At 54.4% G+C, this 17,801-nt stretch overlaps 7 protein-coding genes across 7 annotated transcripts; 3 read left to right on the top strand and 4 right to left on the bottom strand.

Annotated features, from left to right (window-relative positions):
• Positions 1 to 1,505: 1,505 nt before the first annotated feature.
• Positions 1,506 to 2,245, bottom strand: LY79DRAFT_295781 (uncharacterized protein). The gene has a single exon (XM_060552245.1). The coding sequence runs from the start codon at positions 2,033 to 2,035 to the stop codon at positions 1,577 to 1,579; it is 459 nt and encodes a 152-aa protein (XP_060411703.1). The 5' UTR covers positions 2,036 to 2,245; the 3' UTR covers positions 1,506 to 1,576.
• A 272-nt stretch (positions 2,246 to 2,517) lies between these two features.
• Positions 2,518 to 3,712, top strand: LY79DRAFT_581591 (uncharacterized protein; the record flags this gene model as incomplete). The annotated part of the gene is made up of 2 exons (XM_060560199.1): positions 2,518 to 2,835; positions 2,897 to 3,712. 2 exons carry the CDS (start codon positions 2,518 to 2,520, stop codon positions 3,710 to 3,712), a joined length of 1,134 nt encoding a protein of 377 aa, XP_060411702.1.
• A 1,497-nt stretch (positions 3,713 to 5,209) lies between these two features.
• LY79DRAFT_591989 (HK97 family phage prohead protease) lies at positions 5,210 to 7,267 on the bottom strand (the record flags this gene model as incomplete). The annotated part of the gene is made up of 5 exons (XM_060561359.1): positions 5,210 to 5,695; positions 5,831 to 6,568; positions 6,631 to 6,771; positions 6,847 to 7,079; positions 7,141 to 7,267. 5 exons carry the CDS (start codon positions 7,265 to 7,267, stop codon positions 5,210 to 5,212), a joined length of 1,725 nt encoding a protein of 574 aa, XP_060411701.1.
• A 973-nt stretch (positions 7,268 to 8,240) lies between these two features.
• Positions 8,241 to 9,596, top strand: LY79DRAFT_520223 (beta-lactamase; the record flags this gene model as incomplete). The annotated part of the gene is made up of 3 exons (XM_060555212.1): positions 8,241 to 8,765; positions 8,820 to 9,111; positions 9,166 to 9,596. 3 exons carry the CDS (start codon positions 8,241 to 8,243, stop codon positions 9,594 to 9,596), a joined length of 1,248 nt encoding a protein of 415 aa, XP_060411700.1.
• Positions 9,597 to 10,106: 510 nt separating this feature from the next.
• On the top strand, positions 10,107 to 13,206 carry LY79DRAFT_611438 (uncharacterized protein). Its single transcript, XM_060561946.1, has 2 exons — positions 10,107 to 10,298; positions 10,362 to 13,206. Exons 1-2 carry the CDS (start codon positions 10,184 to 10,186, stop codon positions 12,749 to 12,751), a joined length of 2,505 nt encoding a protein of 834 aa, XP_060411699.1. The 5' UTR covers positions 10,107 to 10,183; the 3' UTR covers positions 12,752 to 13,206.
• A 399-nt stretch (positions 13,207 to 13,605) lies between these two features.
• On the bottom strand, positions 13,606 to 14,101 carry LY79DRAFT_671576 (uncharacterized protein; the record flags this gene model as incomplete). The annotated part of the gene is made up of 2 exons (XM_060563929.1): positions 13,606 to 13,734; positions 13,832 to 14,101. 2 exons carry the CDS (start codon positions 14,099 to 14,101, stop codon positions 13,606 to 13,608), a joined length of 399 nt encoding a protein of 132 aa, XP_060411698.1.
• Positions 14,102 to 15,236: 1,135 nt separating this feature from the next.
• Positions 15,237 to 16,195, bottom strand: LY79DRAFT_520316 (uncharacterized protein; the record flags this gene model as incomplete). The annotated part of the gene is made up of 2 exons (XM_060555222.1): positions 15,237 to 15,465; positions 16,020 to 16,195. The coding sequence occupies 2 exons, from the start codon at positions 16,193 to 16,195 to the stop codon at positions 15,237 to 15,239; spliced, it is 405 nt and encodes a 134-aa protein (XP_060411697.1).
• Between the last annotated feature and the right edge of the window lie 1,606 nt (positions 16,196 to 17,801).

Genomic DNA, 17,801 nt, shown 5'->3' with positions numbered 1-17,801 from the left:
AAAGATCGAAGAGAGTAGGGCGGCCGCTTCGACGAGTTTGCTTTCTCCCTCACAGAAAGGTGTTTTGTTTTGCGGGGCGGGCTGGGTAAGGAACTGTGCTTGCTTGTGTGGTGATGAGCCGAGTCCAAAGCGAATCAAACTTTGTTAGGCTTCCAGCGGCGGATCAGATCCTCCGCCTAGTGTAATTTTAGGCACCGAATAAGATTTCCCATCAATCATCCACGTGCAAGGTCGTCGTCGGCCCGAGATGTCGGAGAGGGCAAAGGGAGTGTTCCCTGTGAGTGTTACGGCACGGGCCTTGGTAAAGGTAGAGTGCCGCATCGCAAACATATGGATCCTAGCCGCATGAGCTCGAACCACACTGTCGCGATCGTGTCTTTTTTAATATTTTCGGCCTCATTTTGGGTTGATTTAGTCCGTTTCAAATGCTGAACCAGCTGACAGTCTCATAACTTTCCTCCGTCTCGCTGCGCCCGCCTGACACTGGCGAGCAAACAAGCTGCAAGTCTGGCGAAGCGAGGTAGCTCGTACTCATGCCTTTGACGTCGCCAAGCATGTCCTCTTTCCCTATTCACCAATGGCGTCTAGTGTGCTTGAAAGTGTGGCTGGTGAAGCACCTAGTCCTGGGCCTGTACCCGAAGCGAGCGCCGGTCCCAGCATCACATCATCAATGGATACGGTAATTCGCCAAAGTCGGTTGAGTACAGTATCACAATGCAGTAAAAGATGAAGTGCTTATGCGGCCAAGGTCCAATGATGAAACATTTCAGCCTCATCCGAAGGCTACCGAGCGGCGGCCGGTGCAGGGGGGAAAACCTGTTTTTTGCACTCTCGACATCGGGCGATCGCTGACAGCGGGCGATCTCGTAGGCAGCCAGCCAAAACGCCAAGGTTGGTCCACGGTGATCCAGAACGGGAGGAGACTTTCTGCTCCATAAATTTGAGTCGTGTCCCGTACCGTTCCATGGACCGCCGCCCGCCCACCGTGGCATCCGCCGGGATCGATCATATTTGACTGTGTTATCGAACCAAGCTGGACAAAGCGCTGAGCCATGGTCGTCGGGTGGTTGCAGCTTAAACACGACCTCTGTTCGGACGACGTGTGACTGAATAAGTGCGCCCGTGCCAGTGCAATGGAATTGTGCTACGGTTCACCTGTCGCCGTTTTGGCGTCGGGTGCGCCGTGCCACCGAGAGCTGCCAGATGCTGCAACTGTCACTGGCCATCAACGTCGGATCTCGATCACTGCTGCTGGAACCCGCACCCGACAGGGGTATCTCGAAGCGGATAATAAGCGACGGGAATGGGATTGCGCCGGGGTGGCTGGCTGGTCGTCAGTCGACAAGGGGCCGCGTGGCAGACTCGAGACGCCCGCCCGGAGAGAAAGCGCCGGGGGAGGACCGCAGCGGTACCAGTAATTCAATCGTGTATTGATACGGTGTACTCCGTACACATACCTAGCCATATCAATGGAGGAGAGAGTGGCTGTTGTGGAAGGGGTGCAAGGGGCCGCAAACCTGGCGGCCCATGCGACGTCAGGAGCGGGGTGGAAGCGGGATGCCGTGTGGCGCTGGCGCTAGGCATAGAGCCACATTTGGCAAAACGGTGGATGATCTGGGGAGGAAAACGGTAGAATGGATCCAATTGACGTATTGTCGTGTTTCGTCCACCACAAGAGTGCAAGTGATGGTGTTGTCGCAGAGAATGATGCCATCCCTCCGCCCCTTCTTTCCAGAGTAATCTCCTCCCGGCAGGCAATGAATGGTTCCAGTAGACTTGGCAGCTGTATGCGACGGTTGCGAGCTTGTGACTCTGGCGAATAAATTTGCGACTGAGCGAAATGCGTGGTACTATTTGTCGTTATCGATCCATTTAAGCTCAGATGGCGATGGCGGCGGAGGGGTGGCATTCGTGATATTGAGCTTTGGCAAGATGGGAAAGCATATTTCGCGGTTGAGCTATTTGTGGTAGACTGGGTTGATGTGACACTGCCGGGTAAGGGCATCTTGTGGTTTCCATCGCGGCGATACAACATCGGACCGCAATAGCGGTGCTGTGTTGTACAGCTGGTTTAGGTTTGGGGGCGGTTGTGCGATGCGAAGGGGAAGTCCAGTAAGGGGGAGATGAGAGAGAAGTCTCGGAGCCGGATGACTCCACGGCCGAAAAGATAAGAGCCAGATAAGATAAGATCATTGATAAGAGGCTGGAGTGGCGGTGCAGGCTGTGGCAGAGGCGGGGCTGTGGCTGGGACCTCATATGGGGCTCAAAGTGGGGGGTCGGGGGAACAACGCATGAAGCATGACGGAGCTCCAAATCAAACCAGACTCGACTCTTTGAGGGCGTGGTGACCGTGACTGACAAACAATCAGACGCGTCTGATAACAAACAACCACAGCCACAATCACCACCGCCAGATAATCTTTCCCATCTCATACGGGAACACCGGCTTCACTTTCCTATCAACCTCCAGGAAACCAGCAACATCCAAGCCCCCCCTCAACAGCACCTCCGCCCGCAATGCCTGATCTCAACTCCGTTCCCGCCTCACCGCATCCGCAAACCGCCTCTCGACGCTCTTCCTCTCATCAGATGCCGCCTCCTCCGCTTCCGACTCAATCATCCGACTCTTCCTCACTCAACATCCTCCCCTCGAACCAGAACATCGTCAACCACCCCAACCCCTCTGTTGGGTCTCCGCCAATGGCCCCATCAACCGTCGCATCACTCCCGGCCGCCCCTGAGCCATCCGTTTCCGGCCCGGGCCCCATCCGCCACCCGCGACCCATCACCGCCTCCGAACTTCACATGCAGCTCGAGAAGGAGCAAGAGGCAGTGGTACGTCTCAACCACGCGGGCCCGGCATGCTACCTTGATAGTCAGCTAACACATGCCATAGGTGAACCGTCTTACACGAGAACTCCAGCTCCTCCGCACGGCCCAGAACGCCTCGGTCGTCTCCAATGCCTCGTCGACATCTGCCTCCAACACGACCGAGGGCCCCGACACCCACCTTCTGTCCGGCGCCGCCTTCTCCACCCCCTCCGTTCCCTCCAACAGCTCCCGCCAACACCACCGCACCGCCTCGAATGCGAGCACCCGAAGCCAGACTGCCGTCGCCGGCTCCGCTGCCGTCTCTACCGCCTCCATGCCAGTGCCGAGACCTGCCAACCCCGCTCGCCAAGACAGCGTGGCCTCGCGCCATAGCTTGTCCTCGTCGCCCGCGCCATCGTCCCACTATTTGGACCCGAGCGGCAGCGGCCTGACATACTTCCAACAGCAGCGCCTGCCACAGCAGCACACAGGAGCCACACCGGTAGCCCACACCCCCGGGGGCAGCGAATCGCAGCTGTCGCCCGGACTCATGCCCACCACGTCAAGGTACGAGGAAACGGCGCTGCACCGCCAGGAGCTGGAGAACGCCAAGAAGGAGAACGAGGCGCTCAAGCAGCGAATACGCGACCTGGAGAAGCTCGTCCGGGAGAAGACGGCCGGGCGGGAGAGGAGCGGGAGCACCGGCAGCGCTGCTACTGGTACCGCCACCAGTGCGGGCGTGACGACTGGGGGCGCCGGCATTGCCGGCCCCAGACGGCCGGGAGGCGAGCGGGAACGGTCCTCCACTACGATGAGCGTTGCCAGCAGCGTGGCTGTCGGTGTGCCTGACGAAGAGCTGCAGGTGGGGGAGAGCGCGGCGAGCTCTGGGTTGAATCCTTGAATTGCTTTGCTCTGAATTGCCTTTTGGACTCTTATTATTAGTAGCGACGGGATGACAGTAATGGGTCATGGCTTACGACTGAGACGGGATGGCGTTTTTTTTCCTAGGGGCTTGGGAACGGGGAGAAATGCCCTCTCCATTAATGAATCCAGGGTTTGACCTTCATATAATGAGAACAACTGTTAACCACATAACCGGTTTTTCACTCTGGCATGCTTCACAAGGCTAATCGACATACGTTGGTTGACCGTTCTATACAATTAGTACATTATAATATTCCTCTAGCTTTCATTGTGGCGGAGAAAGGGCTTGATGATTTGGGCCAAAGGGGGAGTGTCCTTCAAAGAGACACTGCATCATCGGACATATAACAACATGGCTGACTGACCAATGGTCAGACGTTGACCTGGGCCAAAGGTGATCGGTCGATCCCTCAAATAGTCTCGAAGTATTCGTCATCTCTATAAGCTAGAGTGAATGCTTCATATTCTCTGGTCATGTTTAAACCGCTTTTAATGGACGGCGTCTTATTTCTATTCTGATGCCTCTAGTTGCTCTAGAAGGAAACTCTGACGAAGAATCTCACCAATACCCGGGGCCCGTAGACCGCCCAAACTTCACTCTAGGACGAGTTCAGGTTGGACCCTGTCGTCTTCCATCATCTACCAAGCCACGCATTGGCACTCCTTGCCGCACCAGAAGCTCTGGCATCCCAAGGCACACTTAGGAAGGGGGTAGGCCTCGACCATGATGTTCTCCGGGTCGACGCCCCAGGCGACGAACCTCTCGTACACCTGCTAGATATGCCAGTCGTATTGTACGCGAGGCATGGCGAGACCATTGCAGCACTTGGTTTCCTCACACTAGAAGCAGAGTGTTGTGTGCAGACAAGGCTTAGAGTATCTCTCACCTTGCTACTAATCACACTTATTAGCTCGTCTGCTATTGTAAGGCTGTGAGAAGATAGAAACAAGCCTGTCATGCTTAGACTGTCTTACACGTTGGCCTGCCCATGACGTTGGGTTGAGTTAGTCAACCTCTTGGCTGACAGTTGCGTGACGATGTGCAAACAAATGAGATTATGGGGTCTACAGTCCAGGTTCTACAGTCCAGAATATATAGTTTATGTACTATGTGAAATAGAAAATTGGCTCGCTAAGTTCAGTCATTGATAAATAAACGAGATATGCAAAGTGTAAGTTGCATTGCCCATCATGGAACAACCGGGCAAGCTTCACATATTGGCTTTTAGAGAGTCTGAAAACTCCAGTCATTCGGTCGGCGAAATAGCAGCACAAGAAGTCCCTAAAAGTCGTTAGCGAATATGAGAGCACAAGTTCCGCCTTCACCTCTGAAAAGCAAGATCTCGGGTTAATCTGATATGACGCTATTATTTGGATCATTGACTTTAATGGGAAACCTAATCCCATCAGCATTTCCGTGGACAACCATCGCAGGCAAATGGACACACACTTTCTACTTCTTCTTGTAGCCACCTCAGATCTTGCTTCTGCCCCGAGTACCTTTGACGACGTCGAAACCAGACCAGTTGTCTAACTTCTCCCGGATTTCATCCGCATACTGCGGAATACCCCCTGCGAAGTTGACCTGCTCAAATGCCTTGCCCGGAACCGACCCGCCCATGTACGTCGAACGTGTCGTGGGGAACAAAGTCGCATCACTGAGGGCGTTGATCCGTTGTTTCCAGGCCTTGGTAGCTTCTGCGGTGGGGTTGATGTACTTGATTTGCTCCCGCTCGATCTTGCGGATGCAGTCCGCGATCCATCGACCTTGCACCTCGACGGTCGAGGGTCCATTGCTGAGAAGAGTCGGACCATGGGGGCCATACAGGTGGAACATATTGGGGTAGCCACTAATGGTTGTGCCGAGATAGGTGTTTGCCGCCGCTTTCCACTCGTCCTGGAGGTTGGTGTTGTTGATGCTCTTCAGACCCATGTTTGTCATACCTCCAGTGGTGATATCCTAGAATCTGTAAGTCAGCCAACATGTGCAAGCAACGTTGCGTGGTCAGGGCTGAGGACTTGGCATCGCCGGAAGACGCTGTGCCCAATCTTGCGAATCATTGCTGGCGGAGACAAAGAAGACCAGGCGCCGTACAAACCCAGTGGCAATTGCAACCACATCGAACTCATAGTGAGTCCCATCCTTCAACCTGATTCCAGTCTCGGAGAAACTCGAGATTTCATTGTTGCTTATGTCGATTACATCCACGTTGGACTTGTTGAACTGTTCGTAATAATTCTGCTCCAGGCATGGCCGCTTGACGCCAAAGAAGTGAGGCATCTTGTCAACCGTCGGCGCCAAGATGTCTCTCTTTCTAGGATCTCCGATTCGAGCGCGGACGTTCCGAGACCAGAAATCGTAGGCTTCCTTGTTTGCATCGGCGTTGGAAAGCATGTCTTTGTAATTGCCAAGCCAGTACCTGAACCCGCCACGGTCCCATAGAGATCTATGAACTGCTTCGCGCTCCTCCGGGGCATCATCAAATGTACCTCGCTCGATCATTCCGTAGAAGAATCCGCCGAAGCATTTCTCGCGGAGGTTGAATAGGCGCGGGTACCATGACTTGCCATTATTCTGCTCCTGCGGTGTAAGGAGCCGCTTGCCCATAGGCAAAGCCAAGTTCGGAGTCCTCTGGAAGACTTTCAACTCTCCGTGTTCACCAACGGCTTGTCCCCATTCTTGAGCGATCTGAACGCCAGACGCACCAGTCCCGATGACGGCGCATCGCTTGCCGCGTACGTCTACTTCCTCTTCGGGCCAAAATGATGAGTGATGCACAATTCCACGGAAGCTTTCGATGCCGGGCCAATTAGGAATGTAGCGCTTTGAAGCCTGTATACGAACCCGGGTCAACTCTCATGAACTGTAACGCTATTTTCGAAATCGCCACTCACAAATCCAGCAGCAACGATAAAGTACTTGCTCTTGGCCAGGCGGCCGTCGGCAGTCTTGATGTGCCATTTACCTTCGTCGGGCTGGAACTGGGCGCCAACCACAACCGTCCCGAAGGAACAGTCTTTTGATATGTTCAGGACCTGTGGCATACGATGTCAGTCGTACTCGGAAATTCACACTTAGCTCAGTACAGGAAAGTCTGCGACTTATCTCACTCTATCGACGTGGTCAAAGTATGCTCGGAGCTCCTGGAAGTCGGGGTAGTTGGTCGACCATGTCCAATCCTTGAAAGCCTCGGGCCATGAAAACTCATACTCCGGAACCTCAGAGTCAACGCGCGCCCCAGGGTATCTATTCCATCTCCAAGTGCCTCCAAGAGAAGTCCCGGCTTCGTAGATGACGGCTCGCAGACCTATCTCACGAAGGGTTTTGAGCATAAAGACCCCCCCTGGGATCACGTACCGAAGTTAGCATAGACAGGATATTTGACATGACATAGGGCTACCTACCAAATCCACCACCAACTATGAGAACATCGACGTCGAGATCATCAGCATAAGGGCCGGTTGTTTGATGTCGCGAAGCATAATCTGTCAAGTCGGTCGCGAACTTTTTCTGCTGCTTGGATACAATCATGGTCCTCGAGTTTAGAGTTTTCGTTCGGGTTACGCAAGTTTGGTGATAAAAAGACAAGAGAACAGAAGGCATTCAGGAATGTTCCATGCGCCAAAATGTCTGCTTTTCAGGAGATCGAAAGAGATCACAGAAGACTTAAAGCTTTCTTATAATCCAATGAACATCACACATGCGGCCCCCTCCTTGTTTCGTATGTGGCGATACTTTTTGACATCAGACGATGGACGCCATTCTCTTTCGACTATTGCCCAATGCTACATCGTTCTGCACTCATTCTAACTGGGCAGACCTGACGCTTTGAAGCGGAAAACCACCGAGCCTCAAGGCTGTAGAAGTCGCGGTCAGATCGACATGTCACATCAAACACAGGCCGCACCGAGACTCGATGACGGAGCCACGTCCGCTTCGTCGCCATGTGTAATGGCTAATCCCATAACTACCGTTGAAGCCCGATATGTAGTGAGGATCAGGTCGTGCTCTAGAACAACACTGACCCTCCGTCTTGGTCCAAGAAAATAATTTACAAAATCAATAGTTCCACGGATCCGCAAGTTCATCTCATACGGGATGCAACGAGATGCAACGGGAACACGGAGATCGCGCATGCGACGTCAATAGTATTGCGGATCCGCAACTGCCGTGTCACCTAAACCCCCTCTTAAAGGGAACCAGATGGACCAGTTACATCTATGTAACAACTGCCGAGGTTCTCGCCGGTTACAAGAGTTCTCTTCCAGGTTTGTTTTTGCTCGCTTCGCTGCCAAGCCGCGCTAAATGGCAACCAGACAGCAGAGTGCAAGCCGTTGGAGCCGAGTGCTTGGACAAGTTGGGTCGGCCATAATATGAGGGGTATCTGCTCCAAAACTTTTATTCCGCTATTCAACTCCCTTGGCTTCAGCTTTCGTCTCATCATCTGCTTATCATCCTCCGCAGCAACACCGCTTTCTGGAGACCACAATACCTTCAAACAACCATGCCCTTATCCACGCAAACTGTGGACGAGATCAAGAGCATAGTAGAAAATGCAGTAGCGACAGACTCCAAACAAATTCCCGGCGCGACTGTGGTCGTTGTCGACCGTACCGGCGCCGAGCAATTTGCTTACTCTGCAGGGAAAAGAGGAGTATCATCCAGAGAGCCCATGACCCTGGACAGCGTATTTTGGGTTGCCTCATGCACCAAGATGATAGTCGGTGTTGCGTGCATGCAGTTGGTCGAGAAGGGATTGCTAAAGTTGGATGATCCGGACCAGCTCGAGAAATTATGCCCAGAACTGGCCGATATCAAAGTCCTCGGCGCGGAAGGGAAGCTCGTTGATAAGGTGCGAGGAATCACTTTGCGCATGTTGCTGACGCATACGGCTGGGTTCGGATACACTTTCTTCAACACAAGACTCCGTGATTGGAGTCTTCCAGCAGGGGTTGACGAGTTCTCTGGAAGCATCCGAGACATGGTCCAGCCTCTCCTATTTCAACCAGGGGAAGGGTGGGAATACGGGGTAAGTTGCAACCGCGCAGGTACATTTACAGAAACATGTCTAACCCAAGCATAGGTTAGTATTGACTGGGCCGGCATCGCCCTTGAACGAGTCACAAACACTAGTCTCAACGATTACATACAGACCAACATCTGCCAGCCGTTGGGACTTCGGGATGTCAACATGTTTCCAACACCCTCAATGAAGGCACAGCTTGCCTACATGCACCACAAACGACCGGACGGCAAGATCGTTGCCCGGGACCACCCTCTTCATCGTCCGCTCATCGTTCAGTCGGAAGAAGAGATCCGTCAGTGCTTCAACAGCGGCGGCGCCGGGATCTTTGCAAAACCACAGGAATATGCCCGTAAGCGTGTCCCCGCACCCGCTATTCTGCCATACTGACGCGACAGCTCCGCAGGCATACTGTCAGTTTTCTTGAACGATGGAATCTGCCCTATAACCAAAGCGCAGATATTAAAGAAGGAGACGGTGGACGAGATGTTTACGAACCAGATATCCAAGTTTTCCGACTTCTCCAGGCAAGGCCTTCAGGATGCCAAGCCGGAGTTGACCAACAATCTCCCCGAGCTCTACGGGGTTCCCGGAAACCCGCCGCAGGGTTGGGGACTGACGTTCATGATCAGCGGCGGAATAACCGGACGGTCCAATGGTACGGCATGGTGGGCGGGACTACCAAACCTCTTCTGGTGGTGCGATAGAGAGAATGGGGTGGCCGGCATTGTGTGTTCGCAGATTCTTCCATTCGGGGACCCGGCCGTGTTCGGATTGTGGTCCGAAGTCGAAGCCGCGGTCTACAGAGGACTCGAGATTTCGAACAAGATAACGTGACCACTGACCGCTTGGCTCAAGGTATGACCAGGTCACGCGATGATTGGACTGTCTCCCATAAACCTTAAAATCCTCGATACGTACCAGATGATTTTAGGTATAAGATCGTATACTACTTTTCCCTCTGCTCAATGCGAGGCACTGTGACTCGACTGCCAAGGTTTCTAGAATGAAAGCAGAGAAACGGAGAAGGACTTGAGGCATTCGTTAGATCCCTGTCTGAGTCGATATCTGGCCAGTGGAGCTCGAGGGCGACCTGCCATGCTTCATCTCAACTCGATAAGATTTAGTCTGGTAATCTTCGACTTAGATCCACCACCCCAGGAACCGATCGGCGGGGACAAATCACATGCACCCCTCTTTCTGGGAGGAGGACGTGGGTTCGACAAGCACTCCCTCGTAACAATGCCGTTTCGGATGGCGGGAGCTGCGGAATCTCACAGGGGAACTAGCGGGGGGGAGGTGGCACATGAGCCACTCTGTGAGCAAATCTCACAGTTTCGATCTCAACTTGACTCAACTCCCCTCCGCCATATCGCTGCTTTCCAACGTCCACGGGCCGAATGCGACAACCATAAGCAGACGCAATGAGAAGGCAGAACAGCAGCTGCGACCAGTGCCGCAAGGGCAAAAGGGCCTGCGATGCTGGTGCACTCAAGGACATCCAGCTAAGCCTGAACGCTGATCTACAACAACAGACTGGTAAATCGCCCAGACGTCGCCTGATCATACAACGATGAGGCTCGGGCTAACACTTGACGATAGACTGGCAAAACACGGCCGGGCCATGTTCTAATTGCACCAAGACTCGAAAGACCTGCACGTTCAATTGGGTTCGGTCGCAGCAAGTCCAGATCCGTGAAAGGCGGCAGATTTCTGAGAATACCGGTTTGCCCGGTCGCAAGCGGTTCAAGTCGGGCGATGAGACGGAATCGCCTCCAACAGCAGAGCTAGGTGAAACCCATATGGGGGGGTTTCAACCGATCGCTTCCGGCAGTACTCTCAATTACTTGGATGCCGAGTTACCTGGCATTCCCAACTTCCCGGCCGCGATGGACTCTCAACTATCCCCGAACTTCTTTTCGTCGTCTCCTAGTGACTTGTCGTTCGATAGCTCGTCGTTGATATTCCCGTCCTCGTCAGCATCAGTCAGCAGTTTTTCAGACATGTTCGACCTGGATCAGGCCGAGAGTTCTTCTTCCAACAGCACCACCTCGATATCGGGCCTCAGTCCAGCTGCTACCTTAGACATCGTGAAGACACGAAAACGGTCTTGGCGCTCGCAAAAGTCTCCCACCTCTGCGTACTCCGGAATCTCCGACTTTTCGCCTGCGCAAAGGATGATCGCCCGAACAAACCACGGCTTCATGACAGATAACCTCATGCGGCTTTACCATGATGTTATGGAAGGCGCGTTATCATGCTGGTTGACCGAGCAGAATTGTCCTTACCTGCCCCTGGCCAAGGTCGCGAAACAGACCCCGAGTCTGACAGACACTCCGTCATATGGATCCGCTTCAGCGCCGCCGAACCTACCAAACAGGATCTTCAAACGCGTCGTCAAGCTCGATAAGTCTCTCGGGTCCCTTGGGATTAAACCGTTGAGTAGTCTGGAGGATAAAAAGGCTACAAAGGCGCTTCACCTCGCGATTATGGCCTTCACCGCACAGTGGGCACAGGGAAGCCAGAGGAGCCAAGAGCGATACCAGCAGCGAAAAGTGTTCGGCGAAGACGTCTTTTCGAGTGATCTTGGGGAGGAGTTTGACACGACGCTTCAGGTGTCGTTCTGGCACCAGGCCAGGAGGTGCCTGGACGACTGTGCTGGGATCGGCTCATTCAAGGTTGCTCTGGCGGAACTGATCTTCGGCCTCACCCAGAAGCACACCAAAGAGTCGGAATGGGACGAATATGAACTCGATCAGTCCATGCCGGGCCAGAGCGAAGAGATGGGGGGTGAGGGGTCCTTCACGGCAAGCAGGGTCCAGAGGGTTTTGGACGAAGACGGGTACTCAATCTACCTCGAACGCGCCGCCAGAAGGGTCCATGTCCTCAAATATCAGTGCGAAAGTTTCGAGAGGAAAAAGCAGAAACCCGGAGAAGAGCAGCCGGCCGGGGAGGATGAAAACACGGAAGAGAAAGCGACCATGAAAATGGTCTACTGGATGGCCATCATGTTCGACACGCTCTCGGCCGCCATCGCGGAGAGGCCGCCCACGGTATCGGACGAAGACAGCAAAGAAAGCGGCATGCAGCTGGCCGTGGCGCGCGGACACGAATACTTCTCTTCGATATCGGACGATGAACGGTGGAACGACCGGAACATCATCAAGAGAGATCCGAATTTGGCCCCGTTACGACTGCCCTGCTCCGAAGAAGCTATCTCGAAGGAGCTCATCGACGCGGCGCCCGTCAAGGTTCTCTTGTTCCGGAAGATCACGCGGATACAGAGCCTCTCGTCTCGAGGGGCCAGTCAGAGCGCGGTCGAGGATGCCATCCAAGAAGGCCTGGCGGTCTACCGCTACTGGGACGTGACTTACAGGCCAATGTTCCAGGACTGTCTCCAGAACCACAACACGCTGCCGCCAAAGATCCAGAGCTGGTACGTGCCTCTCCTTGGACACTGGCTGCTCGCCGTCATGATAATGGCGGACTGCATCAAACTCCTGGACGAGCGGCGCCTGAGTTCGCCTCCGCGAGCCGAGGAGCGAGCCGAGACCGGGGCGGTTGACCAACTCCGGCAGACGGGCATGTGGGCGGTGTCCGACCTCGCAAGGGCTTCGACGCCCCGGGACGACGACATGGGGAGACTGGCGAGCTATCACCCGGCGGTGAACGAGGGCGCCCTGCTGACCGAGCCTTGGACGATGGTCTTGATCAGATCCTTCGCGACGGCCGGCAAATCGTTCCTCGACGACGCGGCCGAGGCCGGCAACGCGGGCCTTTCCAAGTACAGCTCGCGCCTGGAGATGCTCGGCAGATGCGAAGACTGTGTCAAGGCCCTGTGGTACCTGGGTCGAAAGTCGAGCATTTCTCGGCAGGTCGCAGGGATCTTGGGGGCCGGGTTGGACGCCGAGCGGTCCAAAGTATTCAATCTCGCAGGAGGCGCTCCGGCATATGATCCGTTGGCATCATTCAGCTCAGTCGGTGGCTTCTGACCGAAGACGGGGAGGATGGGACTTTGGAAACGGAGATGGAAGGCATAACAGTTGCCTTTAAAAGGTTGTGAGACTCGAAGGCAATGATCTGAAGTGGTTCGTTCCCTTGGTTGTCAGGAATTTTGTCCCGTGAGGTTGTCGTGACATGACCATCGACCAACCCTGAAGATTCAACATCGACATCTGTAGGGGGGGAAATACCACGAAGTCGTATGTTGCCCACGAGAGAGAGGTACTTGTCGAAGAAGGCAAGAAGGCCTCTAATTAACCGTATATATAGACCGAACGGTTCCGAGTTGTAGTGTGTTAGACGTCTTGTGGTTGAGTATGCGATCGCAGAGAAATGATAACGAATTTGTAAAACATCTCGATGTAACGGTAACGTGAGACGGACATCATGATGTATACCAGAGGCTTTGCTCACTCTCCATAGCGGGAAAACCGCGGCTGGCGCCTCAATGAAGGCTTGGATAGATAACGCAAGTGCATGATTCAAAAAGCGCACAAAGAAAGTGTTCTAAACGGGACTGGTGGAGCTTCTCTAATATATCCTCGCTCATGGAGACGAAGTCCTTGATTACGTTTCCGAGCTTTGGCAGCTCTGTTTGGCTCGCTTGGATAGGGCTATAAGCACGGCTAGGGCCGTAATTATCCAAGAGATTCTCGGGATGGGACATTTTGTCTTGGAGTGTTGTTTTTTTGTTTTGATTATGAGGTGAAGAACGAACAGTAATACAGCCACAGCAACAGGCACTAGGTATATCCACTAGGGGAGTTATCTCTGAAAGCTCTAGGGGGTTCAGTATCTTAGTGGAGGTCCTCCAAGTGGTAATGTTCCTCAAGGGCGGTCTGCATTAAACGGTGACCGGGGGTTTGCTATAGGTCGTTTGCGGCCCGGTGTCAGCCTCGCGGAGTGAGACTGGATCGTCCGCTACTCGCGTTTCAGCAGCGCCGACGGGCTTGTTAGCAATCTTCGGCAGTTTCTAGAAGCAATGCCAGCTCGGCAATTGGCAGAAAGGCCGCGGACATGACCCAAGGCCCTCCTCTCGTCGCTGTATTAGCGTATGCTGATTATCTAACCGTGGCACGCTGTAAACGCTCCAGGGGCTGTTCTCTCATGCTCGCCAACGTGCTGTGGGTGACTTCCGGCCGCTTCCGATGGAACCCGTACGCCGACGTGACTGGCCGGATTAGTCCGCCGAGCATGGACGTCGGGCGAGGTGTTCTAGGGAAATTATCGGTGGCCTTAGCGGTGGCGGCGGCGGCGACGGCCGGGACGGTTCCGGGGAGGGGCACACGGAGGCGAGGCGGAGCTGGCGGAGCGGGTCGAGGGTGCCAGGGGGGTGGCATGAAGGAGCCGATCATAGCATATCTGCTATCAGTCATGCAGAGCAGGGATAAGGATGGTGTTCCTGTTCACGGGGGAGCAAGACATAGTGACGGGTGTCTGGGAGATACGGCTGCACAGGTAAGAGTTTGGGGGGTGGCGGAAACAAACGTGTGAGTAGGCTGACTTTTGGGAATTTGAGACTTTTGGGAATTTGAACCGCGTAAATGCGCTATGTACAGTAGACTGAACCGAGATGTTCCGCTGACGAGAGCGCGCAGGCGCTGTCTCACAGCAAGCCTCGGCTCTGGCAGAGAAAAATCCCGCCACATGACTTCCTCGTGATGAGCCCATCCTCCCCACGATCGTCCCGCCTGTTTCGCACCGGAATCTGCTAGCCGCCGTCAATCACGGTGATTGCTGGGTCTCTTTATCTAGAAGAATGCTGTCTGCTCCGCGTGGCTAAGCATAGCGCGTCCAAGATATCTGCATCAACCGGTGCGACATTCGTGTTGCACCCTTAGAGGGGTTATTCATCCAGCGGGATGGGTGATTTCTTCCCGAAGATTCCATGCGTCCTTAGCACCATCTCATAGTCGCGTGATGTTGATCGCGTGGTGTTTTGTCCTTTTTCACACAATCGTCTCATTGTCCGTCCACGTCCGCAGCCCCGGAGGCGGCGGTGTGCGACCGCCCACACAGGCTCGATTAGGCCGTGGAGCGAGTCCTAGGTGCATCCTCTCAATTCCAATGCGGCGGGTTCTGAAGCGAGTCCTAGGTGCATCCTCTCAACTCCAAGGCGGCGGGTTCGAATCCTGTTGACTGTTCTCGTGCCGGCGCGCATTTTCCGCGTTTTCATGCCGGTAATGTCGGGGTATCGTCGATGGTGTCATGGCGTCGTACGTTTGCTGTTTGTCGCTTGTTGCTGAGGATGAAGGCCGGTCACTCAGACAGGGCACACTCAAATGGCGAGCGTTCATTACAAAGAGGTATATTCATAACAGCCCCCAACTCCATATATGCAATATATGCTGGCATGATGTGCCCAGGTATGCGGTACAGTGCTAGGCGTTGGCAAACAGAGGGCCTTGGGTATAAACAACAGATGGGGGTATAATAAATGGCCGACAATATATAGACAGGCGAGAGAAGGTGGCGCTAGTTGGTCTTCTGCTTGGGGACGCCCTTGAACTTGCGGGTGATGGCAATGCCAGCGACACCGGCGACCATGAGGGCTTCGACGCTCAAGAGGCCGACCCAGATGATGTTCAGAATCTGCTCCTCGTAGCCGCTGCCAATGTACATGGTCATCTTGTCGTGGAGCATAGGGTAGGCGCCGGAGACGAAGAGGAAGACTTGGGTGACGTAGAACGTGTACCAGTAAGGGCTAGAGGAGGAAGAGGGAGAGACCACGTTAGTACAAACTGCAGATGATGGGAAAAGAGCCGGCCGAGGCACCGGTCTTATACAACGGGGGCGCGGGCGCGGGCTTGCGCTTTGTCCCCCGTTGGATTAAATTTGCAGTTTTTCCAGCCGTCCAACGCTCGCATGGATCTGGCCCCAAAAATAAGAGAAGAGTAAATTGCCGGGGCCCCACTAAACACTGAGCGCATGGCAGAACCATGGGCGCTAAGAGTGGCCGGTCGAAGGCTACGCACTTGCGCTTCAGAACGGGGTCTGATGTAATGCGGGTTGAAACGGTGGGCGCCGGGGTTTGAATGCAGAGGGAAGCAAGGAAACGACGGTGAAGGGATAGGATGGTTGGACACGATGTCGATCAATAGGGGCGGGGAGGGTTCAGACGAGGTTTGAATGTTTGGATGACGCCTAGAGTGCTCCAAGCAAGGGGATCCGTGGGGCGAATGGGGGAAAAGCTAAGGAGAGGAAAGGAAAGGACAAGAAAGACAAGAAAGGGGAAAAAAGAAAGAAAAGGAAACTCACCGGGTCTGGTCCGTCAAGCGCGTCCACTGAATGCGTCGGCGGTCGTCCTCTCCAAATTGGGATGCCTGAACCGCGAGAATGATTCCGGAGAAGCAAAAGGTGACCAAGAACATCATGCGCTGGAAGAGGGTGACATGACTGTTAAAGTCGAGCAGGGTCTGGAGAAGGGCGAACATGGCGAAGGAAGCTTGTTTTGGGGGGGTTGAGTGGCGGCGGGGGTCGTGGTATGTTGGCGTCAGCGGTGACACCTGAGAAGAGGCGAAGAGGCAAAAAAGGATCCTTGGACACGTATTCTAGGGTGGGAAAAATGCTTGAGCTGAATGCGCCTTGGTTGCAGAACTGGGCAGACAGGTTGCAGTAGTGGCGTGTTGGGGAGGGGGGGGCGGATAGGCGCAGTAGTTGCGGTGTGACGGCGTCGAAGAACTGCAGGCGTGACAAGGCCACGAGGACAGGACTGAAAGGGACGGACGGGGGGGGGCTGGGACTAGGCGTCTTTGTCGTGGTTGATGGCTGAAGGTGTTGTTTGTTGGTGTTGGTGGTATTGGTAGGTATTGGTAGGTATTGATATTGGAGGCGGGCAGAGCTGAGATGGTGCGGGTTAGAGATTTAATTGCGGTTACACAACCGTTTCGGCGTCAGGAACAAAGATGCTTGGTGGGAAAAAAAGAAAAGAAAAATGGTGCAGTTGGCGTCAAGGTGTGGGAAACGGGCGCCACAATCAAGACAAGACAAAACAAGACAAGACCAGACGGGAATGTGTAGTACGTGGAGGAGAAGCGGGGTCGAGTAAGCAAGGAATGGCAGGAAAAAAAAGAAGCGGCAGAATGCTCGAGATTAAACAAAATTAAACGAGGGCCCCCCACTCCATGTCTTATCGCGCTCCACGTGTCCTTATCGGCCGCGCCAAAATAGGCGGCGCGGGTCCTCGGCTGGCGGGCCTAGTAAGCCGGCCTCAGGGAGTGTCCACCGACGCTGCTGCGCTGCCAGGTCCACACTATCCGCTCAGACCATTGTCCATTTCCGGTCCAGCCAGGTCGATGGGCCCTTGTGGTAGGAGTGCGGAGTATCCGTACGGAGTACAGGTACCTCGTACTCCGTACAAGCCAGGCCCCTCCTCCGCACCTGCCTCAAGCGAGGGAACAAATCTCCGGCCAAATTGCATGATTGCCTTCCTTCATGCAGAAGCGTTCCGCGCGTCGGCATCTAGATTTGCCTCCCTACCTAGCTGTCTATCAGGATTCCGGTTTGTACCTATACCACTCAACCAAGGGTCTTGGAACTGCCCTCCCCCCGATGGGCCCGTTGATGCTGTGGTTAACACGCGGGGTAGACATCGGCCCAGGTGCGGCACGAGCTCCGATGCGGGGCTTCCGGGACCCACCTGCCTCCGTTCGCCGCAACGCGACTGCCTCGTTCGTGCCGTGCTTTGCTTTCATACCTAGGGAGGTACGTACTCGCCTTGTCTACCTTTGGTGGGTTGGATACCTAGCGCTTAAGTTGACACCTTCCCTTCCCTTCTCGCATATAGTAGACGTTATCTGGAAAGTGCACTCGCCTTACACCTTCCCGAAATCTTATTCTTAGGTAAGCGCTTCCGACAACATCCACCATGTCTCTGGAATGCCTTTTTGTCTCACAGATTTCCCTTTCCGTTGAAACATGCTTTCCATAGCCAGGACAGGAGATGCGTTACACCGCGGATTTGCAAACACACTGGTGAAACCCATGTCTGGCTGCCTGGCGGAACCTCGCTGGACAACGGCCGCCCGTCCCAGCATTCCA

Source organism: Colletotrichum navitas, assembly GCF_030913465.1.
Source record: "Colletotrichum navitas strain CBS 125086 chromosome Unknown LY79scaffold_52, whole genome shotgun sequence".
NCBI lineage: Eukaryota > Fungi > Ascomycota > Sordariomycetes > Glomerellales > Glomerellaceae > Colletotrichum > Colletotrichum navitas.
This window is presented reverse-complemented; position numbering and strand designations above follow the sequence as displayed.